Source organism: Mauremys mutica, chromosome 3, assembly GCF_020497125.1.
Source record: "Mauremys mutica isolate MM-2020 ecotype Southern chromosome 3, ASM2049712v1, whole genome shotgun sequence".
In the NCBI taxonomy this organism is placed as follows: Eukaryota; Metazoa; Chordata; order Testudines; family Geoemydidae; genus Mauremys; species Mauremys mutica.
The window spans coordinates 40810358-40835944 of NC_059074.1; the positions used below are offsets into that span (position 1 = coordinate 40810358).

Below are 25587 nucleotides of genomic sequence, written 5' to 3' on the forward strand. Positions count from 1 at the left end.
ATTTGAGCTGAGAGGTGAATGTCTCAGCTTGTATAGATATACCTGCACTAGCTCTGCTTGAGCTGGCATGCTGAAAATAACAGCATAACTGGGGTAGCATAGGCAGCAGCTTGGGCTAGCTGCCTGAGAATGTATCTAAGGTGTCTGGGTGGGTACATAGGTCTACATGAACTGTGAATCACAACTCCCAGCTCAAATTTAGACATACTCCTAGTTACAAGAGTGTAATTCTAGAGTAACTCCGTTAAGGCCACTTGGATTTACACCGATTTAAACAAGGGCGTAGTTTAGTCATAAATTCTAATTGCAAAGTCTTTATTACTGATGACAATATATGAGCCTGAAAAATTGTATTTGGCTTTCATATAACAGGCTTAAGCCTTGTCTACACCGCCATTTTACAGCGCTGCACTTTTGTTGCTCGGGGTGTGAAAAAACACCCCCCTGAGCGCAGCAAGTTTCAGCGCTGTTAAGTGGCATTGTAGACGTGCACCAGCGCTGGCAGCTATGCTCCCAGCACTGGTAGCTATTCCCCTTGTGGAGGTGGTTTTTTTACAACACCAGGAGAGCTCTCTCCCAGCGCTGGTGCCATGATTACACAGCCACGTTAAAGCGCTGTGGCAGCAGCGCTATAACATTACTAGTGAAGACATGACCTTAGTATACAGACCTGAGATAGAGTAGACATCTTTTTACGTGTAAACTGAACACATTTTATCTGAAAATCATTGAGGAAAAAATAAATATGAATTCCCCAAATGCCATTTTTACAGTCATTTTTCAAAGATCTCTATACCTTAAAGGTGAATTTTATGAGACGGGTCTGACATCTTTGGCTTATGATGGACATTTTATATGCAGGCAAACTATTTAAAATTCTCTACATAGTTCCACCAGGAATGTCAAAACTGTGAGTTGTGAAAAGGTGACATTACATGTCCCAGTTTTAAAGCTATGTTCTGGATCACAACAATGTAAACAACAATATTTTGCACTTACAAAGCATGTTCCATTCTTCATTATACTAAATTGCTTTAGAATATGCACAGGGAATCACTTCACCCATAATTAAGTCACTTCACTCATCACTAGTCGCTTCTGAAGTGGATTAATGACAGAAGCTCCATAGAACAATACTTCAGTAGGAGGACAAGGGAAGAATATTGTGTCCACTTGAAACAATAGGGATTTGCCTGATCCCAGTCACCTGAATTAGAATATAATAGGACATCAGATCTAACACCTTGATAGTCTTTTGAAGGGTGCTACAGCATCTTTAATGGCCACAGGTTACTAAAACCTCAGCTATGCATCTCATCCACAAGATCCTTAGGCCCTTCAGTAAAGCTCCTACTGTGCTTCCCCATTTCCTCTAGGTGACTGGTAAGTTGGAAAGTCATTGTAGCTCTCCCTGTACATCACAAATGAATCAGACACTGGAGAAGGGGGAGGCTTCCAGAAAAGTAGGTTGGAAGATAAGGACAAGAAAACTCAGATTAGAACAGCAATTACTTCTCTAATTTGAATGTTTCTGACATCAAGCAATTCATCTGGATGATCATTCACAGAAGAAGAAAGAACAATTTGGATGATTTAGCACTTTTTATCTAAGGTTCACAAAATGCATTACAAAATATTATACACATTGTAAAGATGGGGAACCAGAGATCTGATCTTTTACATCTGGGCATCTACTTGCATATTTAGAGACCTAAAAAAGGGATTGAGTTTTAGAAGTGCTAAGCACTTGTAGCCCTTACTGACTTCAATGCAGTTATACTAGCAATGGATATGCCCCATTCTATATAGAAATAAAAAGCATATTTTTCCCTAATTTCAAGCTGTTACTGAAAAAAAAAAAGGTTGGTACATACTGTCAGCAAAATAGATTTCTTGCGTTGCCTTCAAGAAGTCCAGAATGCCATCTGCTTTTTCATATATGTCTTTAAAGTCTGCTCCTTCACAGTTGTCCTTCTCAGGCTGGTATGTAAAATCCACACCAGTGGTTTCTGTTAGCATGCCAGCTGCTCTCATCTTTTCTTTTTGTCGTTTCTTTTTCATTTTCCTCTTTTTGTTTTTGCTTACTTTTGTGCCATCTGTCTGCTGCAGCTGTAAATTATCTTGAAACAGAATCTTAGGCTTCCCAGATTCTGTTTGCTCTCCATGTAAATTATCAGGATTTCCAACAGTGTTCTTTCGTTTCTTCCTTCGAATGCGCCTTTTCTTGGGTTGTACATGAGAATCCTCCTCTGTAGGTTTAAAAGAGGCATATTAACCACTTTCCCCCTCAAGTTCTGACTTATCTGGGTATCCCTAATCTTACTCTCTTTCCTCAGTGTGGCTTTCAGTACTACATATCAATGGCACTTCTTGAGTCCAATTGGTCCAGAAAAAGAAATTACCTCACCCACTTTGTCTTTCTAATATCCTGGAACTAATACTGCTATAACAATACTGCAAACATCTTCTTGAATGCATCAGACAGGAAGGCCAGTGTCTCTCCGCTTCCATTGCTGATGGAGACTTTACTTCTTTTCATCCCATTGGTATGAAAGACCTCAAGACTCATGGCCATATTATGAATGGCCTTACATAGGGAAGAGGACAAAAGAGCATCCCTCCCTCACCATGCATGGGGGCACAACATAATGACAGTTGGAGGTTCTGCTAGGCTACCACTGGTGGCCGATAACAGAGCCAAGACCCCACCCATCTGAATACCAGCTAGTGAAGCTGACGAAGCACAGAAGAACATTGTGTGCAATACCCTACAAACGATTGATGGAGCTCCTGTATGCCCCAACTGTAGGGCTGTGCCTTAAAGGCACAATTTAGTTCTCAGTCTTTGGCTCTTTCCTCTTCTCCATTGACATCACTGATAGCTCTAGCCTTGGACATCACCTTTATGGGGAAACACATTTAAGGTAACAATGCCCTTGACTCACAATTGTTGATCTCTCTAACTGCCTCTCTTGACTGTCATTCCCTGGCTATCGCACTAACTTCCCAACTGCTTCATTTTTTAAAAGGCTGAAATGTCAAGGGGATGAAGTCTCTCTTTCTGCTTTCATGCTCCTCTATTCAGAGCTTATCTTTGCACCCAAAGCCAGAACTCTGACGTCATCCATAACATTGAACTTGCCTCCTCTCCCACACATCACCTCAGAATGCAAGTCTTGCCTGTTACACCCACAGAAGATTGCGAAAATCCACCCTAACTTTGACTGTGCTGCTGCTGAAATCCTTATTTATGCCTAAAATAATTTCTTGTCTAATTAACTGCAATTCTCTTTTATGGTCTAATGACATCCTTACTCTCTTTAAACTTCAGGGGGCCCTGAACACTGCTGCCATTCTACTGTCTCACTTCAGAAAGCAAGACCATTTAACCCTTATTATCCTTTATTTTCACATTCTGAATTCAACTGGAAACACAGGTTCTGGTTCTCTGCAAGCTAGTTTTACACCAGTGTTACTCTGCTGAAGTCAAAGGAGTTTCTCTACTTCATTACACTAGTGTTATGCTACTGAATCAGGTCCACACTCTTGGTTGCTCTGCACACTTTGTCCACTTGCCTCTGACATCCACAACTTGTCTGACCCTCCAATCTTGGCCTCTATTTTCTCAGTAGTTGGGGGACTTTTCATTTGTGCTTCTTCTTTTGTCTCGAACTCCATTAGCTTTGAGCCACTTTCTCTCTTTTAGTATCACTACAAGACCCTCGGTTCCTCTTTAGCTATGGATGACTCACTGCAAAGACATTTTTGATACCTTCTATGAAGGAGGCTGTGGAGCATTTCAAATGCATGACATTTGAGCTAAACATCTTTATGTAGGATTTGGACATATGGGATGTAGGAAAAATACCGTCTGTGTAGCCCTGGAGGAGTAAAATATGAGAGCTAAAGGCAGGGATGAATGGGGGAAGAAAATATAAGCAAAGCACCAAAGTTGCATTTTAAGATCTACTTCAGTCTTGACTGAATTCACTTTGTAATAAGAAGTAAATCCTATGGTAAAATTTGATAACTTTTCTTCTCTGAAATTACTTAACCCTCTGTTTACATAAGCACATCAGTTTTGGATCATGAAAGCGGCTGTAAGCTGTTTCAGCTGCCAAATGCTCCAAGACATTTTTAAGGTAGCCTGAGACCATTAAGGCTCAGGGCAGCAATTTCATACTGTGGAGCAAGGCACCCACAAAAGGCTTGAGACTGCCATGAAAAGGTCTCAAAAGGGAGGAAAGGGCTTAAGATAATAGAAATTTTGAGTCAAGTCCAAAGGTTTTCCTATTCTTTGTAGCTCAGGACAGGAGGAGGTCTGGAGACAGCAGGGTGAGCAGGCAGAATGAACTGATTCTTCTCTTATGTATACTGGCTCCCCAATGGTGTGCTTCCATTGATTTCAATGGAGTCACACCTGATTTACACCAGTGTAAGTTAGAGCAGAATCAGACCCAGCATTTTTATAAGGTGTACTTAGTTCTCTTCATCTTTCTTAACTTAAACTTCCTGTCCTCTAGTCATTTCTTGTGGGCCTTTTCTGAACATCTTCCTACATTTTTCTGGTATTATAGTCCAAAAGAGAGTGAACTTGCCACTTTGCTTGATTACTCCATGGCACTCCCTGCTTGCCCATCAGGATGTGACATATCACATGCACTGATCCCATACATGAGACATTTAGGGTTAAATTTTGCCATCTTTACTTACTGACTGATTTCAAAGGGGCTCTCTGAGAAGTACTTTTAAGGTGAGTCCAACATATTAGAATCTGACCTCTCCTAATTAGCAAAACTCACAAGCTTGCAATACATATTCAAATTTCTGAGGTTCCACTGTAAATTAATTTTGATTGATCTGTTGCACCATATATCAGTTTGTAGGGCTTCTCGGATTCTTTGAAAAATTCAAGTGACATAAATTTTGCTCTAATAATAACTTCTTACTATTGATTCAAGAAGTCTGTTATTTCTGGGATATTAGTAAATTCTGAGAATTTATATTGTATAAGCAATTCTAATAAGAACATGTTAAATATGTAGTTAAATCACAATCATAAATACATCATAAACACTGCTTCTGACTGAAATAAAGGGATCAGATCATTAATATTCATTAGGATGGATGGATTCATTTACACAATATTCATACATTTGAAAGTCCAGTTTAGGCCTTCAAGGAAAAATAGAAATGCTTTTCTGTTGCATACTGACTTCATTTATTAATTGACATTCTTATGCATCCATCCCCATGGCATCTGGCCACATGACACAATTAAATACAAACTTGTATTTAAACTGTACACACCAGGCCTGACAAATACTCCCCATTTCTGTGTCGTCCCTTGGCCTAACCATAAGGAGAAATTCATTGATAGCAACTGAAAAGATGTGTCTTGTACTGCCACCTTAATGTCAGTAAACAGTCTCTGGTGGATCAACACATCTAAATAACCTCCACTGAAACACCTAACTTTCACTCCCACATGGAGACTGAGTAAATCCACAGTAGATGGGTTCACTCACTAGGGAAAGAGGTGGTGCCTAAGGTAGATGGGTCCTACACCACATAGGAACAGATTTTTAGGGCACTGAGCACCCGCAGCTCCTACTAACTTTAATTCAAGTTGTAGATGCTCACCACTTCTGAAAATCAGGCAGGCAGACCTTTGAAGATTAGAGTCAATAGCAACCCAAACTGATAGAAAGACATGGGCATCCTATGTGCATTTGAAAATCTCCCCTACAGTGTGCTAATGTTGACACAATCCAAAGCAGGAAGGTTGCTGTGTTCTTCACTTCCTAGTGGTTTTCCTAGTGTGCATTAGAATAGTACAACATGGTGGTAACAAGGGCATAGAAGACTATGACAAGGAAGCCAAAGCTGGACATGGTTCAGCACAAACTCAAGAGGGCACTGTGATTTTTCTTACTACTTATCCCCCAAAAAGATAGCTATGTACAAAAAAAGTAGAGATGGGGAAAGATGAAAAGTCAAGTGTAATGTCTGATGAAATATAGTTCTTCTACATAACAGGTTTATGAAAAGATTCTTTTAAAATGCATTGTTAGTGACAGATACTGCAACTGTAGTAATCAACTTTACCATATTTGTGCAGGAACTTTCTAATTCACACAATGGGCTTTCTGGAAGATGTCTGTGGTATTTATATTCAGAGAACAGCATTCATCGTTTGCTCAAATGAAATCAGTTGTGTCTATTTTCCATCTGTTTTAAGCTGTTTTTTCCTTCCCTGTCATTACATATTTTTCCATGGTGCACCAAGCAGTAACTGAAGATGAATTACATTTTGGTTTAGGTTGTTTGAGAGAGAAAAAATATGCTATATTTGGTGTAACTTAAATTATCAGCAGGCTGTAACTTGTCCAAGAGAGGAAAAACAGTGGCTAGCAAATGCATTAAGACTTATGGTGCATGGAAAATAATAACAATTCTTAAAATATCTCAAGAGCATAGCACTAGAAATTGGTATTTTCAGTCTCTTGATTTTCTGAAACACAGAAAATGCAGTTGTAATGGTTGTACTCATATGTAATTTTGTTGGTGCTGAAGAAGACAACAAAAGATAATCAGCTCTACAAGGCAAGGACCATTATATCTTAGCACTACTGTAAAAAAAAATGAACGATAATAAAGTAAAAATCTCTACTCTCTATGATAAACTGACTTTTCCATCCTACAAGGTTGAGTAGGCCTGCACCAGAAACGTTCTTCACAGTTATATGGAGTTGAAGGCTAAAAGGGACCAGTAGATATTCTAGTTTCAACTCTTGTATATCACAGGCCACTAAATTTCACCCAGTTACCCTGGTATTGAGCCCAATAATTAGTATGTTTGACTAAAGCATATATTCAGAACGGCATTCCATCTTGATGTGAAGACATCAAGAGATAGAGAATTGACAACTTCCCTTGCTAGTTTCTTCGAATGGTTAATCATCCTCAGTGCTAAAACTGTGTCCTATTTCTAATTTGAATTTGTCTAGCTTCAGCTTGGTTCATGTTATATGTTCTTACTTCATGCAAACCTGGGCTGCACTAATCCACAGGCTGCAGAGAGCTCCTACTAATGAATTTGTAAAAAGCAACAAAAGAGTCCTGTGGCACCTTATAGACTAACAGATGTATTGGAGCATAAGCTTTCGTGGGTGAATACCCACTTCGTCAGACACATGTAATGGAAATTACATTACATGTGTCTGACGAAGTGGGTATTCACCCACGAAAGCTTATGCTCCAATACATCTGTCAGTCTATAAGGTGCCACAGGACTCTTTGTTGCTTTTTACAGATCTAGACTAACACGGCTACCCTCTAGTAATGAATTTGTTTTTCCTAGTAATATCTATACCCAATACATGAAAGTCCCAATCCAAAGCATCTTGAAGTCACTTAAAAGAATCCCACTGACTTGAACAGATTTGTGATCAGGAGTGCTGGTACCTTACCTGTGGTTACAGAAAACTTCCTTAGTCACTGTGGACAACACCACCACCCTGCTTGTCTGCCAGATCTATAATATGGGTGCCATCTTGAACTCAGATCTCTCTCTAGGTCAGAGGTTCTCACAACAAATTTTTTGGTGGCCTCAGAGTGTGGCCTCTCTGTCCCTGCCTCCCATGGACCTTCAGCGAGAGCCCACCCCAGGGAAGAAGGATCAGGAATTCACCAGCTGACTGCGGAGTCTCAGACTCCCTGTGCCCTGGCCTTTCTTTATCCATCCACACAGCTAAAACTTGCATCCAAGATCTGATTACCTCAAGTCTTGATTACTACACATCCTTTTCTCTGGCCTTCACCCATGCAATCTTGACCTGCTCAGATCCATTCAAAATGCTGCTGCAAATATCTTTTTCCTAACCTGTCACTTTGACCATGTCGCCCCTCTTTTTACAACTCTCCTTGGGCTCCCCCTTCTCCATCACATCAAACATAAACTGCTTGTCTTACTTTCAAAAGCCCGTCATAGGCTATCCCCATTCCCCACTCTACCCATCATTGCTCATTTGCTATTGAGATGTTGATTCCCAGCTCCAATCAGCCCAGGGTGCGAGCCTCTATCATCCACTTGTTACATTTTCAAACAAGCACCTTCAGGCTTTCTCCCATGTTGTCTCTCACGCTTGGGAGGAGCTCTCTATAAACATCCACAAAACAAATTCGTTATCTCCTTCAAAACTCTCTTTTGCCATGATGCCTACAAAAATCTGACAACAGTTAGGCGGCTGGCATGCAGAGACGACAGCCTATCATGCTGACCAATGCTGGCCTCATTGTCCCCTTGTAGTCTCTTGCAGGTCTGTCTCCATCTGTTATCTCTTGGCTTACGCTTAGAGTGTAAGTGTTGGGGGCGGGGGGCTGTCTTTTTGCTCTGCGTTTATACACACAATGGAGTCCTAGTGCATGATTAGAGCTCCTAGGTGCTACAATAATACAAATAATACATTAAAAAAAAGGAATGAATCTGGCTCTTGGAGCTATGACAACTCAGTGGCTTGGTTTTTAAACATAAGCAACTTGAATGCTTAATGATCTCTATCATTTTTTATTTTAAATTCCATTTTATGCATTTTGGCTTTTCTAGACTGACTTCCAACCAGGACCTTTCAATCAGCCACCTTCACATTTAGACTCTAACCAGCACTTCCTACATTTTCTCAATGGTGTTCCTCAACACCATTTGTAATGACTTTTGACACAAAGGGAATGTTTACACTGCAAGTTGAAGGTGTAATTGTAGCATGGGTTGGCATACTTGTGCTAGCTTTCATGTAGCTAGCACATGTAACGATAGTACTGAAGACATGGTGGCACAGATTTCAGCACAGGCTAGCAGCCCCAGTAGAAGCCTACCGAAGATCCTGAATACATACTTGGGTTGCTAGTCTTTGCTGTGCTGCCATGTCTTCACTGCTATTATTATCCTTACTAACTAGATTAAAGATAGCATGGATTTGCCTACCCATGTTGCAATTACACCTTAATTTGTGGTGAAAAGCAAAAAAAGTAGGCAGATCTAAGGATTCACAATCTGGGGAGAAGCGGCAATGAAGGTTAAAGCCAGGTTTCTATGACAATCATTATCCTTTTTTTAGGGCTACTGAATCAGAAATGCTGTAAAGGTACCAAGCTGCAGGTGCCCACAGAACTTTTACAACTTAGCAGCTGCAGAGCCTAATTGCTGCTAAATAGGGAGAGTCTTTTCTTAATAAGATTATGGTTTTGTATTTGAACGGAAAGTATCATCAGGTTTGTGTGGTTGCAGGGTTTTTCCCCCCCAATAATTTATATTAATAAAACTGAAGACATTTTAAACATTTCAAACCGCACATATTTTCAATACAATCAATCTGATTTTCTTCTAGTTTTGTAGGCCACGGATTAACATTTCAAAGAGTCTTCTTTACAAGCATGTTTTCAGATTTGGTCTTCAATGAACTGTCAGTTTGAAGAACCCAAAGGGTTCCCATTTCCCTTGAAAAATAAAACAAATTATGAAAAAAAGCCAGAATATTAAAACACTTGAGCAGCATTTAAAATTAGCATTTTCAGTTAGTCAGGATAAATTGATGTAGGATATAAGGCCTAATGTGGACTAATGGACTACAGACTATTAAATGACAAGTGATTTAATGTGGAAAAATGTGATATTTATTTTAATTCCTGGTAATTAATAGTATGAAGGACAAAAATTTAGTTCCAATTTGAAAATGATTTCTGAAAGACCAAAATGATATAGTCGAACACTAAAACTCTGCCCTAATTTATCAATTTTAGTTAACGTGCTTATCGGTTATTTAAAATCTGCTTTAATTAATTTATTGCATTGTACTAAACTCTACTGATTTTTAAATTTCTGACAGCATGTATGATTGTTAGTTACGGTGTAACCTTGTTTATGATGTAGTTCCTAAGGCTACAATTAGTAATTTTTAGCTGCCAGTATAGCCATTTTTAAAAGAGTGGAGAATGAAGTATAATGAAGTATTATAAGGAACGCGAAGCTTTGGAGTATTTTTATTTTGCAGTATCTCCTCCAGAAGGCTTGTTTTGTGCTGTTAATTCAGATTTGGATTGAAATTTGTAAACATATAAAATAGTGGATGAAAACAGGCATGCTTCAAGGTGCAGGGGCAGCTATTTCCTAACACTGGATATTCAAAGTTAATTTCATGTATTAAATAGCTTAAAATGTACAGTTAAGTTAGAAATTTCTTAATGTAAACAATAAGACATGGGTGAGGAGGCACAATGCTACATTAACTACACCCCAGGTGTATTCTAAGAAATGGAATGAAGAACATCATGGACCAGGTCCTCCAGTGATGCAAACTGGCATAGCACCAATTTATGTCAACAGATCTATGTTGATTTACAAGCATCTGAGGATCTGGCTCAAGAATCTTCTGCACTGATTTAAATTTGTTATGAAATGTGCACATTTATAATTTTTTTAAACAACTAAAATTATTTTAACAAATATGTGGATTCTAGTCAGGGATATGCCATATATATCCTGTGTAAAATGCTACTGTGGTGATCTGGAGTTGGGAGTATTCAGTACTTTGAAAAATCAGTCTCAAGGTGTCTCATGTTGGGCACCCAAACATAGAGGCACCTAAAGTTAGCAGATTCTTGGAAGCATTCACGTGTGGCGATTCTGCCACGTGCAATGCCTCCTTAGCTCCCATTTACTTCAGTGGGAGCTGGGGTTGCTCAGCACCTCTTCCTTTAAACACCAAGGAGATGGACTTTATTATCTCAGTTCAGTGATATGGCACCATCAGTGAAATAGGATCCCTGCTGTAATAAGGAAAAATACACAAACCCCTCTGAGTTTGACATTATACTTCATATAAGCCTAAAAATATGGCATCTGCATCCAAAATAAGGCTTTTCACATTACATATTTAACACCATAAACCAAGATTAGTGGTGATGTTATTGCTTTTATTATTTACTGGAGCGTTGCCCAGCATCTTTATAGACTGAAAATGTGTCATCTTTTCCACTTCATACTATTTCAACTATCAGTGGCCATATAATTTTTACAAGCATGCACAGTAATTCTTTTCACTTTTCTGATATTCTGTCTACATAGGTATTTATAAAGTGCCAATTACTGAAATATCTGAATACTTCACAGGCTGTAATGAATTAATTGATTCTCCCAGCTGGCTCATGATTTAGGGAAATATTGTTATCCCCGTTAGGAGGGAATCAGACCCTGCAGACAAGATGGGCAGGTGAAATGACTAATTTAAGAATCTTACATCACGGCCTGGTTTTTCCAGAGCTCTGAGCTGCTTGTTGACTGTGGGTCAATGTCAGGACTTAGGCAGCTTTGTGCATGCCTACCAGCAGAAACGTAGGCAACAGCTGAGCAGTGGCTTTGAGAATGGACTCATTGCCTAAGTATTTCTGTGAATTTGGCCCTTGATCTTTCACCACTGAAGCCAAGGGCAGGTTTGTCATTAACATCAATGGGCATATGATCAGACCCTGATTGACTTGCTCAAGATCAGACAGGAAGTCAGGGGTAGAGCTGGTAATGGAACACAGCCCTCCCAAATCTCAGTCCAGGCTCTTAGGACAAGGGCATTCTTCCTCTCCATATTTGCGCACACAGAGCTAGAGAATTGGGGTAACAGACACTGATATGTGAGGAGATTTGGTATCAAAGAAACAAGGATCTAATTTTTTAAAATGTATTACTATATGTGTGTGTGTAGCTTGGGAAACATGCATTTTTTAGGGAGTTCCTTGACTCAGATCTGATTCTCTCATTGTGTGTACCATTCAGTATGCAGTTAATAGTAAAGACTTCCTTAGTGATAGGGAAGAACACAAGTTTCAGAGGAAATCACAATTCCTCTGGTTTAATTTTAGTCAGATTTCTTCCACTCTGAAAATGAGAAATGGAAAATAGTCAAAGACAGCTGGAAACTGAAAGATGATTTGATCTTGATACACCAAGACAGCAGGCCAGAGTGTTTCTTCTAGCATTTACCCCATCAATCCTTTTGGATTATGGTGGATTACAGTATTTGATTGGTCTCAAATTACAACTGCCAAAGCCCATTATTTAGAAGATATAAAATCTTTACCTTGCATCGTTTATTGTACAATATCAACCTATAAGGACAAGAATGGGAAACGAGGCACAGTCTTCATGTGTTTTACACCTTTATTGTCCTAAATGCCATACTGAGAAACGGATGAAGGTTTTATTCTCTAAATTGGTGAATCATTAATAAGCAGCCTGTTATCTACATCAGGTACAAAAATACAGAATGTAGTTAGGTGGCTGGAGGTCTGCACCCAGTGTGAAGATTGCCTTGTGGCAGCTTACAAGTGCATTACTTAACATAGCGAGAAGGGAACTCTTTCTCTTTCGTCCTTCCTGACCTTTCAGCAATGTTTAATACTGTGTACCACAACAGGCTGATGTAGTGATTGTGACAGCAAGTAAATTTGGTTGGCACTGTTCTGACCTCCTCCTCATCGTAGCTGCTTATAGATTTGTTAGTTTCTATGGGTAGCTTCTCATCCCATCTCTGTTACTAGATTTGGAATTCCCCTTTGCTATACAAGTTTGTTAGCATTTATATGCTGCCTCTATCATTCATTATTCACCATTAAAATAAGCTGATGACACCCAGCTACATCTAGCATCTATTACTGTTTTACTGTTCCAGTGGCTTGTAGAAGTATGGGACATTACAAATAAATGTTTTAGCAATATTGATCATCAGCTTAAAAAAAACCCCAAGACTCACTGTCTTGCTTTTATTATTTACTGTCAGGTGGTCTGTCACCACCCTAATTTAACACATTTTAGGAGGTGTCTGTTGTGCTACCCCTGCCCAAACATCTTGGAGTCCTTTTTCCTTCTTGTTTATCATTGGACATTATTCTTTCAACATTGGAGTGAAGAGTGTAGGGTTTCCCCATTTCCAGAAAATATGAAGACTTTCAGAATTGCTCCAGTAGCATGATATTCAGAACTGTCAGGACTTCATTACAACTCAAGTAAGGCATCTCTAACTTGATTTTCAATGAAGCTACACGTGTTCAGAGTGGTGCTAGGGTTACAAATCACATTACTGATGTACTGTGGTATCTGCAATGGCTTTCTGCCAAACATTTTAATCTGACAATTTCCAGAGCCTGGGATCTTCTTAGAGAACAATGCTTTTTATGCCTTGTGACTCCACTTACACCCTCGTCTCTCTGATTTGACTGACATCTGTTTCTGAGAAAGCATTTATTCACACTATGCTTAAACTGCACAACTCAAATTTGACATAATTTAGGGTAGTCAGATCCTAGGAAGTTTTTAAGAACCAAGGTCTGTAGACGTATAGTAGTGAAGCATCTGTACAGAAGGCTTCACAAACAAGACAGTATTTGTACCACCTTATCTTACTGTTTACATGGAAAGGAAGCCTTGCACAGGTGGGATTCTGGTGACCTCAGAGCCTAATTCTCTTCTGCTCTAATACAGGGGCAGATGACACAACCTGAGGCTCTTGGTTTAGTTGTGAGGAGCTGGAGACATGAGGACAGATCTTCAGCTGGTATAAATGGTCATAACTCCATTGAAGTCAAGGAAACTATGACCATTTTACACCAGATGAAGAGCTATCCCATGGTGTTATCACTGAAGCGGTCTTTCACCAGAATTCACTTCTGTTGTTGATTTATTATAGACTTTTTTAACCTTAGAAACGTAAGAACTGTTATAGCAGATCAGACCAGTGGTCCATCTAGCTCAGTATCCTTGCTTTGATGGAAGCCAGCACAAGGTGCTTCTGTAATAAAGTTTTATATACCTTGTACATTTTATTCATATCTTGTAATTGTGGATGTTCCCATCCACACATCTAATCATGTTTTTAATTCTACTGAACCAGGGTTTCTCAAACAGGGGTCACCGCTTCTGCAGGGAAAGCCCCTGGCAGGCCGGGCTGGTGTGTTTACCTGCCCCGTCCACAGGTCCGGCCGATCGCGGCTCCCACTGGCCGCGGATCGCTGCTCCGGGCCAATGGGAGCTGCTGGAAGTGGCGCGGGCTGAGGGACGTACTGGCTGCTGCTTCCGGCAATTCCCATTGGTCCGGAGCAGCGATCCGCGGCCAGTGGGAGCCGCGATCGGCTGGACGGGGCAAGTAAACCCACTGGCCTGGACCGCCAGGGGCTTTCCCTCCAGAAGCGGCGACCCCTGTTTGAGAAACCCTGTACTAAACTCTTGCCTCAAAAACAGCGACAGCAGTGAGTTTTAAAGGTAAATTATGCAGGGGATAAACAATTATTTCCTTTTTTCAGTTTTAAATTTGTGTAGAGACTCAGGAGATGGAAATGATTCAGTTTCTTGTGACATTCACCTATTTTTATTTTTATTTTATATATGAGGATATACAGCCAGACCACTGGATGTATATGTTTTTTAATAAATAAAAGGAGTGATTTTTTAAAACAAAAGGACAATATTCATAGGGCCCTTTTTTTTTTTGGTTTTTATTTTATTTAATTTTCCCCCAAGAATTTATCAATGTTTATTATTACTACAACAAAAACAGCTGAAAATTGGTTAAAAAAACTATTATTAATTTTTCTTGGTAAACACTGGGGTTTATTTTGGTGGACGGAAGGACAGGGGAAAAAGTATGCAGTAAATTAATGCTTTGATGCATGGAATTCAATGTGGTTTGCTGCAGAACTAAAAGAGAACTCAAAACACAATGCCACCTCTGAGTTTAAGAAAACAATACTCTCTAATCCCATAATAAAACTTTTCATTTGAATAAACAGTTTACTTTTCTAGATTTAAAACTATTAACCTATAAATATTTATATTTAATGATTAGGCCCAATATTTTAAAATATTTATAAACGTTCACTGGCTTATGTGAAGTCTTTCAATGCAATTTCCAAAAGTCCTGCATAATGTAGGCTTGCAGGAATCTTTTAATTCTCCCAGTCTTGAATGTAGCCGAATTTTGAAAATACTCTCTCCAATCAGCTGAGCCAGCTTGAAATGTGTACATGTTGGGCATGAGATTCACCAATATGTTCACATGCGCAAACACTTCAGTGCTTGGGTGGGGAAAGATTTGAGTTTATCAGGGCCTGTGCCTATGGGTCTGTGTTGCATGCTGGAATGTATGGACATCCTGAAAAATCCTGCAAGCAAGTAACCTGAGTGATTCACTGCAGTATGTGGCTGTGAGCTCCCTGGAAACAGCAGCACTATCATTGCCCTTAGTAAGGCCATGACTGAGAATGAAGGCCAGGTGATGGAGAGAAAAAGCGGATATGCTTTTCCCTAGTTTGGCTCTGCAGCTGGCGCTAGACAAGAACAAAGGAGGCTGTGAATTATAGCGCTCACCTTCTCTCAGTCACTGAAAGAAAGACATGCTACCCATGCCACCAGGCAAGCAACGGTCCCTTTTTCATCATCTTGCACTCTCGCTGCTAAAAGAGGGCTTCCATTGTATGAACAAGCTACATGACCGCACAAAAATCCAACAGCACAGGTTCACCAACAGAATTACACATGGTGGAATTGCACAGTTTCACTGTAAGTGGGTTTTCCTGTATAGCTTGTATTGTACCTTTAAAAGGAGGAAAGTGTATTACAGAATTTCTATATATTTGAGCTAAAAAGACATGATACATTGAAAATTGTATACAACCCATGATATTTCAGCAAGGACTTTCATTTTGATATGTGCATATTTAAACTAGTGCTAAAAAATAATTTTAAAAAGTACAAAAATACTGTAGCTATGAAGCTAGAGGAATAGAACTGTTACCAGTCACATTACTGCACATTCAAGTCAGTTATACATTAAAGCTTTGCTTAGATTAACATATGGAGAAGTATTTTAGTTATTAACAGATATGTAATGCTTAGAATGAAGCTGTGTATAATAGAACAATGCTTAGAATGGCAATAGCAGCCCTACATAAACTTCATAGACTTAGAAAGGCTTTTTTTGATAGCATTCACAGGACCAGCCTATGGTGCATTCTGTAGGCATATGGAATCCCTCTCTGTATAATCATCATAATCAAAAGCTTTTATTTCAACTTTATATGCAGTGTTGATCACAGGAGCTCAGTTTTTAAGTCAAAACAGGAATGTGTCAGGGGTGTGTGATGTCTGCAATCCTCTTCAACATTGCCATTGACTGGGTAATGCAGCGTACAACAGAAGACATGCCAAGAGGCATTAAATGGACACCCTTCTCATCTCTTGAAGACCTGGACTTCGCAGATGATCTCGTGTGGCTCTCCTATCACATACTCAACACCATATACAAGAAAAAACAACTCGACTCAACACATTCAGCCAGCAAATTGGACTGAAAATCAATCTCAATAAGACAGATATCATGACCTTTAATATTGCCTCACTAGCACCAGTACGGATAGATGATTATGTTCTCACCAATGTAGAAAAATTCATATACTTGGGCAGCACCATCAGCCAGGATGGTGGAACAAGCCAGGACATCTGGAACACAACCAATAAAGCCAGGAACACCTTCAGGAGTTTAAATACAATCTGGAGATCATCAAAATACAACAGCAAAACCAAACTCAAGATTTATCAGAACTGTGTACTTTCAACATTACTTTACAGTGCTGGGGAATGAGAAAGCATGACACATCCAAACTGTCTTCATTCCATACAACCTGCCTCAGAAAAATCCTTTGGCCCAGAACAATCTCAAACCAAGATCTACTGACACAATGGAGCCAAGAGGGTATGAGCACCATCATTGCCAGGAGGCGTTGGAGATGGATTAGCCATGTGCTTTAGATGGAATCTGATTCCATCACCAGAGTAGCAATAAGATGGACACCTTAATGCAAGTGAAAATGAGGCCGCCCAAAAACAACATGGCAAAGAGCTGTGGAAGCCGAGTTGAAAAATCTGGGGCACATCTGGGGAACCACTGAAACTTGCCAGAAACAGACAGGAGGGGAGGAGCTTTGTTGCTGCCCTAAAATGCCAGAGGCGTAATGGGAACATGATGATGATGACGACAATAGTTCTTGTGTACTTTGTACAAAAAGAAAAGCAAAGCTTCACTAGGACAAGTCCACCTTCAAGGCACCAGCTACACACAGTTGTGTCTCAACTCAGACATGAAGGAAGAGGAAAAGCTAGAGAGGAAGGATGGTTCAGTAGTTAGGGGAGTGGCCAGTTTGTAGGAGACCTTGGTCCTATTCTCTGCTCTACCATGGATTTCCTATGTGTCTTTAGGTAAGTCACTTAGCTTCTTTATGTCTCAGTTCCCCATCTGTAAAATGGGGATAATAATGCTTTCCTACCTCACAGGAGTGCTGTGAGTATAAATACATTAAAAGATAATGAAGAGCTTTAAGATCTGCTCATTAAAAGTGCTACATAAGAAATAGGCTTTATTTATTATTAATAATGTAGGCATCAACAATTGCTGTCTGCCTCTCTGTACTGCTTTATCATCACACTGTTCCAATTTCTGTACCTCAGTGCCCTCTCCAAATACTAGCAGATACTCTAGGGATCTTTAGTTTAGTGGAGAAAGGTATAACAAGATCCAGTGGCTGAATGCTGAAGTATACCAATTCAAATTAGAAATAAGGCTAAACAGTGAGGATGATTAATCATTGGAACAAACTACCAAGAGAAGCGGTGGATTCTCCATCACATGATGTCTTCAAATCAAAACTGGATGACCTTCTAGAAGACATGCTTTAGTTAAACTAGAGCTGGTCGGGAATTTCCTGACAAAACAGTTTTTTATCACAGAATACAAGAACCAAAACTCTTCCCTGAAATGTATCAATTTAGATAACATTTTTGTCAGGAAAGTTTCTCAGGCCCAGGATGGAATTTCTGGTCAAAATCAGAGAAAGAGACATACATCCTGTAATGGCCAAGTAGTCAGGGCACTCATCTGGGACACACATGTTCAAGTCCGTTTTCCAATTCAGGCAAAAGAGGGACCTGAAACTGAGTCTCCCACATCCGAGGTGCTTATATAACCACTGGACTATTGAGGAGAAAAAGAGTATCTCTCACACTCAGAGATGTTGAAATCACAAATATTTGTATAGGATGGGAAAAGGTCCAGCTCTAAGCTGAACACAAGTCAGTTACTGGACTCAGCAGAAGGGTAATCAGATGAAATTTAATGTCCTATGACATATAGGAGGTCAGATTAAATGAGCTAATAGTGCCTTCTGGCCTTAAACTCTATGAATACATACAGATGATACATAAATCATTGCAAGGCTAGATTTGAAGCTGCCTCAGTTGTTTGGGACAATGACATGAAATGCATTTGACTAAATGCCCTAACACGATATATTTGGAATGGATCGAAATATACATTTATGAAGTGCTTATTAAGAAGGTGCAACGCTGGCTGACCAGGTCACGCTAGAGTGTATTCAGGTCAATTCACTTGTGTATTAGATCAGTGAGATTGTAAATGTGTAAGTGTTTTCGGTGTTCCCATTAGTTTTATGAAATGTAATGTTAAATGCATTGTTTTCACTTGTGTGTTCATGTCATAATGTAGTAAACATTTAACTAAATTACCCATCAAATAAATCTTGTGAAATGCTAATGAAGAACTTACCACTTTAAAAGAAAATGCTAACTTCAGAGCAAGTGGCCATTATGTATATGGTCAAAGATCAAAATTCTATTTGCCTTCCTCACTCACTGTTATCAAAGGAAAAAGCCACATGTGTAGAGAGACTGTCAGCTTGTCTCTTGTGTCCCTAGCCTCTGTTTGCCAGAAGCTGAGAATGGGTGACAGGGGATGGATCACTTGATATGAACAGAACAGGTAATCATCCTTTGTGGCAGCTGGCATTGGCCACTGTTGGAAGACAGGATACTGGGATTGATGGACCTTCTTATGAAAATATAAATATGGATTCAAAAGAAAATCCTGTATCTCTGCACTGTTTAGATTCTAACAGGGCAGAATAAGTGATTGAGAAGATGGAGATTCCCAGAATTATTCTGGGTAGCCCTGAAAGATTTTTGGAAAACTGTCAGTTTATTATATCACTGCCATAATTTGACGTTACAAACTGTGACTCACCTGTGCATAGAGTTTACCTGCTTTAACCTCTCAATAACTCTAATTTCCTTTTCTTAGTTAATAAATCTATCATTTGGGATGTCGGTCTTTGTTTTCTGACAGTCTGCTCTGAAATAGGCACTCACAGTTTTGAGCCACTCCAGACTGTGACAAAAAGTACAAATCATTAGATGTTCATAGAAACTACTCGTACCTTTGCTATATTATCACTCTATTGCTCAAGCACTACTATGAAAATCTTTGCTTAATTTTATATCTGACATGGTGACAGTGTAATTGTTATCTGTCAGAAATACAACAGAACAACAATACACAGTAATTTCTGTGTATTGGGGATTAAACATGCTGTACAGGAACACTGATACCTGAGCCAGCGTTCCACCTGAACTTTCTCAAACCTACGCCACCTCCACTCTCCTTCCCTATTAAAGTGTCACACATGCAGCTTTTTAGTAAATACCCACTAATGAAATATTTCTGGGAAACTTCAATCCTCTAGTATTATTTTGGTGGGGGCCTGGCATATCTGCCCTAAGGAAGCAACTAGTTCCACAAAGCAGGTTCACAATGTCTAGAAAAGCAACATACAGTAGAATATCACAGTGACGAACACCTCGAGAATGGAGGTTGTTCGTAATTCTGAAGTGTTCCCAACTCTGAACAAAATATTATGGTTGTTCTTTCAAAAGTTTACAGCTGAACATTGACTTAATACAGCTTTGAAACTTTACTATGCAGAAGAAAAATGCTGCTTTTAATGTAAATGAAACATGCACAGAAACAGTTTCCTTACCAGGTCAAATCTTTATTTTTTTTAAACTTTCCCTTTATTTTTAATAGTTTACATTTAACACAGTACTGTATTGTATTTCCCTTTTTTTTGGTCTCTGCTGCTGCCTGATTGTGTATTTCCAGTTCCAAATGAGGTGCATGGTTGACTGGTCAGTTTGTAACTTTGGTGTTCGTAACTCTGAGGTTCTACCGTATTTCTCACATGCCCTCAGCAAAATCATGTAGAGAAACATTTTTCCAGGCGAAACTGCAAGGAAGCTCTTGCCAACAACCATCAACCAAGCGGGAAAATAAGGAGTTACTCAGGAAGGTAACTTGATCACGAGCAAAGTTAGTTAGAATTAATGAAAGACTTAACTAGGTTGTTAGTTCAATTGAGCTAAGACAGACTCAGATCTGAACTTCCTAGAACTACTCAAAATCTAAGCCAAATTGAAACCTATTAAACAAATGGGTTAGAATGCCAAGTGAAGCATTATAATAATTGATCCAAGAGGACACCATAAAGGCATGGATCAAACTCTCTGTATCAACAAAGGAAGGGAACAGTTGGATATTGGCAATGATTCACAAGTGGGAAAAGGCTGCTTTTACCACTGCAGACACATACAGCTAGAGTCCCAGCTGGTGGACACTGGCGTTGCACCATTCGCTTCAATGAAGCTATGCTGATTACACTAGCTGACTATATGGCCCATAGGCAGCAACATGCTTGAACCAATCAGAACTTCCAGATTTCATGCAGAGGAGTTTTTGAAATATAGCATCACCACACTGGGTCCAAGCAACTAAGTTTCTTGCGGCGGCTTGTGAACTATGGGTCCAGCCACTGAAGTTATTGGCTTTCTTTATCAAGGGCTAAATTGTGACTGTGCCATAAAAGGCCTGTGTATGTGGCTGCATACTGTCAAAGAAGCCTAGAAGCAGATTGATGCTTAGTCATAATCTGCCTCCTGGCTTCCCGCTGAACCTAGGAAATAGGTGATATATATGTATGGCACTCTCTCTATACCTGATGCTGTGTGTGTTCCCAGGCACTGACTGGCATGTTGCCAGAGCTCTGCTGAGGAGTAACATATTCAATTACATTCTCAGAACAGGCCATGATCTGGTCCCAAGTTACTGGTAGTTCTATTCCAAATATACCTGACCCTGGTGTAAACAATTTTCAGCTTTTACAACAACGGACATGAAATTTACAAACATATAAAGCACAGCAGTTAGAAAAATTGGAGTTTTTTATGCTCATAAAGTTGTGTGGTGTACAAGATCAGGAGGTTGTTCAATTAAAAAAAACCCAGCAAATTCTGTAGCCACAAGCACTGAAAGCAACAAGGAAATATGAACAAGAAAAAGAAATGAATTGGGTGGTAAGGGTGACATAACTGGGGTTAGCAACGTGATAAGAAACAAGATCCAAGACATTGGTCCGGGCAGAGTTGCGCAAGGCATTGCAGGCAGCTCAAACTTGGTACAGCATCCAAAGGGAAAGCTAGTGAAGGAATTGGAAGAAGGACGTGATTTGATCCATGGGAAAGAACGAATTTCAGCAGATTCATTTTGGATAGTACTATATTAGTCATGGAGATCAGGATAGGAGTGCATTACAACAGCAAGATGAGAGATAATAAGGGCATAGATATTATTTATTTAGAGAACAAGTATAATAAATACAGCAACTAAGTAACTTTTTGGAATACACCACCTCACTCAAATGTAACTTCAACCCTGCTCCAGATAGATAATTCATAAAAGTGAGTTTTTATATCCATTTAACCCTTGCATTTTTCACTGCATCTGAGTATCTCAAAACACAAAACAAAATAAAAAACAAAAACAAACAAAAACCCAAGACCCACAACAATGCTGATTAGTATCTTTTGTTGGACCAATTTCTGTTGGTGAAAGAGACAAGCTTTTGAGCTACACAGACCAGAAGAGGTCTACATAGCTTGAAAGCTTTCCTCTTTCACCAACAGAAGTTGGTCCAGTAAAAGATATTACTTCACCTACCTTGACTCTCTAATATCCTGGGACCAACAGAGCGACAACAACTACTACAAAGTGCTGATTAAGTCAACTTTAAAGGCTGAATGCTGTACTGAGTATGACTGTCCACTAGCAACTCATTTCACACAGATCACCCAACAGCACTTAACGGCAATGACTTTCAGTCGCTACTAATCTGTGCTGGTAGAAGTCAGTGATGTAGACATTTAAAGCATCATCCTAACTTGAGACAGAACTGAACCAGTGTCCTAAAAGTGGTAACAACCTGTGGCCATGACCCTACAAAGGGCCATTATAGTTATATCAGCAAGAAGAATGAGACAACCATAAAAAGGAAATCGCTGGATTGGCATGATTCTATCTTCTAGCAGAGGTCAGTGAGCATTCCTATGGAGACTGCCTCAGCATTGTTTTCTCTAACTTATGATGTAACATACTTTATTAAAAGAGAACACACATTATATGTGAATTATATTATTAAAGCCATGCACATGGCTGGTTTATGTAAAGGCCCATTCTTTTTCCTGTTGCTCTCATCTTCCTTCCCCATACTATTCAGACAGATTGTTACACAGACTTGTTGAATCATGCCTCAAACTGACTGTAAGCTCTTCAGGTCAGGGACAGTCTCTTCGTCTGTTTTGGTAAAATGTCTAGCACAATGGGCCACTGATCTTGATTGGAGCCTTTAGGTAGTTATAAATCAACAATAGTAGAAAATTCACTCACAATGCTTCCTCCCCCCCCCCTTTTTTTTTTAAATGATGAGAAAGAACTGGAACAAGTCCATTGGAATAAGTTAGGTTGGACAATAAGAGCCACAGCTTCAAGTAGATGTGCACTTAAGTGATTGCACCTGTCATAGGTGCACAAGCTTCCAAATGTATGTGTAAGCCTACAGCACAACCTCATCTTGCACATGTATATTTTTGGGGTAGCAGTGGCTCAGGGTCATATGCTTGAGCCTGGTGTGTGCAAAACAGAGAGCATAATTAGATGTGCACCAGTGGACACGTGGGCCTAGGTGAGTAAGAGAAATAATATACCATTCAGTGGTGATATTGGAAGGTTAGTAGATAGAGAGGGCGCTATTGGGGATTATAGTTTTACATGCTGTCAACCATGCAACTGATGCCAAAATCAGAATACCATGTATGAATAATAATCTGTAAAGTTCTCTGAGATCTATAAAAGGAGGGTTAGAATAATTATCTCCATATTACAGGCAGAGAAACTGAGGCGGAGAAAGGTGAAGCAAACTACTCAAAGTCGGTCACAGCGAGTCAGCACCACAAACAGAACTAAGGATTTCTGACTCCCAGTCCAGGGCCCTACTTATTGTATCATGCTGCTGGTATGTTCTACCACCTTTAGAGTTCCTAGCAGCATTAGGGGTTTGAATGAGGTGGATCTTGAGGCAGGTCCATGTGCCTGTCCTTCTCTGTGGGTCCCCACAACAAGCCAGAAGCTGCATGATTTCTTCCTTTCCCCTTCCTACAAGTTGCCTGCTATCGCTATGACAACAGGAAGCCTGCAGCACCAGCTGCAGGGGAAGAAAGAATATATAGCAGCAGTCTAGAGAGGAAAAGAGACTGGGTGGGCGGGGGGCAGGAAAGAAAAAGTATAAGATAGAAGAAAGAATGAGAAAACAACCAGGAAAGGGAGAAAAAAATTGGTGAGACACTGCCATTGAACCATGGCATGGTGTAAAAGCACAAAGGGGCTGATAGGCACAACCCATCATAAGGGGGGAAATGTTTAACCAAACAAGCTTGGAAACACTGAAATATATAACTTAGAACAGTTAGCCAAAGGCCCCAATTCTCCTCCCACTTAACCCAGTCTGACACCCATGTAGATCCACTGACTTCATGCTACTCCTGATTTACAGGAGTGTAAGTGAGACAGGCCAGTCAGGTCCTTTGAGAAACTAAGAATTTAACTGAGGATGGCAAAAAGATGGTGAAGGGAGAAATATATTATACAGAGCTAAATAAAACAATGTAAATGCCATAAACAACATTTAAATGTCTCTTCACTACATGTGTGGGGTGGTAATGGTGGTGTTTCTCTCCATCTCTTGACATTCATAGTCCTGGCTCCAAATACTTTATAACCTACTCTTCTGTCATTCAAGTCTTCAAGACCCACTTTTCTCCAATGCATACACAAAGTGAACCAGTAATGTATAAATATAATTTTAAAATCTCCATTGAACCATTTATACCCAAGCCTAAACTAAATCACTGTATGATAACATTGCTGTAATCTTTGCCTTTCCTTACCACATCCCCCACCCTAATGTTTATGGTCTTTAACTGACATCACAGCTAGCTCTCTAGGTAGAAATCCTGTCTTTCTAGGTTCCTGAAAAGGCCTACTGTATTTATAGTTGCTGTAAGAACAATGTCTAACTCCACTTGGAATAGCAGCTTAAAAAGTCAATAGTATGTAGAAGCTCAAGACTTCTTACCATGATACATGTGGTTGTGGAGATGCTGGCATTTAGGAAACAGACAGAAATACAGATGGTGAGGGCGATGAATGGAACAACACTTCTATTACACACAAACTTGAGGGGGGAAACTTGAACATTTCCTCACTGGATGGCACAATTCCGCAGTAAGTTTCATACTCATCTACATGAGATTTAGGCTTGTTTTCATTTGAAATAAGAGTTTGTTTTAAGGTCCTAGTGGACAGCAATCTGCATCACCAAAAATCGCCGTTATACTCGCATGTCAAACTTATAGTACATTGACTGAATAGTGAGGCAAAGCTTTACTGGGTTCAGTAGATGTGTGTCAGTCTGGAAATGTTCACACGCTCGATCATGACAGAGTGATGCCCTTTTTCGCCTGGAGTAGCCCACGAGTACTACTCATCTAGGCTCTACTTCAGCAAGGTACATAAGCACATATCTAAATACAAGCATTGATTGATCCCGTTGAAATGAACATGCTTAAAGTTGCTGCATTGGAGCCTTAATAAATGGTGGTCAAGTCAGGCCTCATATTAATAAGTTTTAAAAACTGATCCCTATATTCCTTTACCTTTTCCAAATTTAGCAGAACTGGGAAGTGACTAGTAAAGACAAGTTCTCCACCACCCAGATAACTTTCAACCAAGCAGAATACTTGAGTCCCACTCAACACCATGAAACTAAAGTAATCCCACTGATTTAAGTGATGCTGCTCCTGATTTACAACAGTGTGAGATCACCATCAGACCTTGAGTTCCTCATGAACTCAAGACAAAATGTAATAAGAAAGACTAATCAACCACTGGGTATTTATTTGAACTCTTTGAATAAAGCTGCCTGATTAACATTTCATCTAAAAATGATAGCAGTGATTACATCCATTAGTATGATATATGTGGGAAAAGGTACAGTATTGCAAAAGGAAGAATTGCATTAAAGAGCAAAATCCCCATTTCAATGAGGGCTGAATGTTTTACAAATAGATCTGACTAATATTTTTGGGGAGACCTGTGAAACAATCACCATTCCCTGAAATATAAAAAATTATTGTCTAACAGGATCAAATTACTGCCCTAAGAATTCTTTGGGATAAATCCCTATATTTAACTGACTTATTTACAGTAGAACCTCAAAGTTACAAACACCAGAGTTACAAAGTGACCGGGC

The 25587-nt window shown here is 39.6% G+C and overlaps 1 protein-coding gene across 3 annotated transcripts in view; it reads right to left on the minus strand.

Moving 5' to 3' along the window:
- Window positions 1-25587, minus strand: part of ERICH1 (glutamate rich 1) — a 140904-nt gene that overhangs the window by 54549 nt on the left and 60768 nt on the right. For all 3 annotated transcript variants that reach the window (XM_045011934.1, XM_045011933.1, XR_006578547.1), the window contains exon 4: window positions 1875-2249. In XM_045011934.1, coding sequence (XP_044867869.1) covers window positions 1875-2249 — 375 coding nt within the window. The remainder of the gene's footprint in view (window positions 1-1874; window positions 2250-25587) is intronic.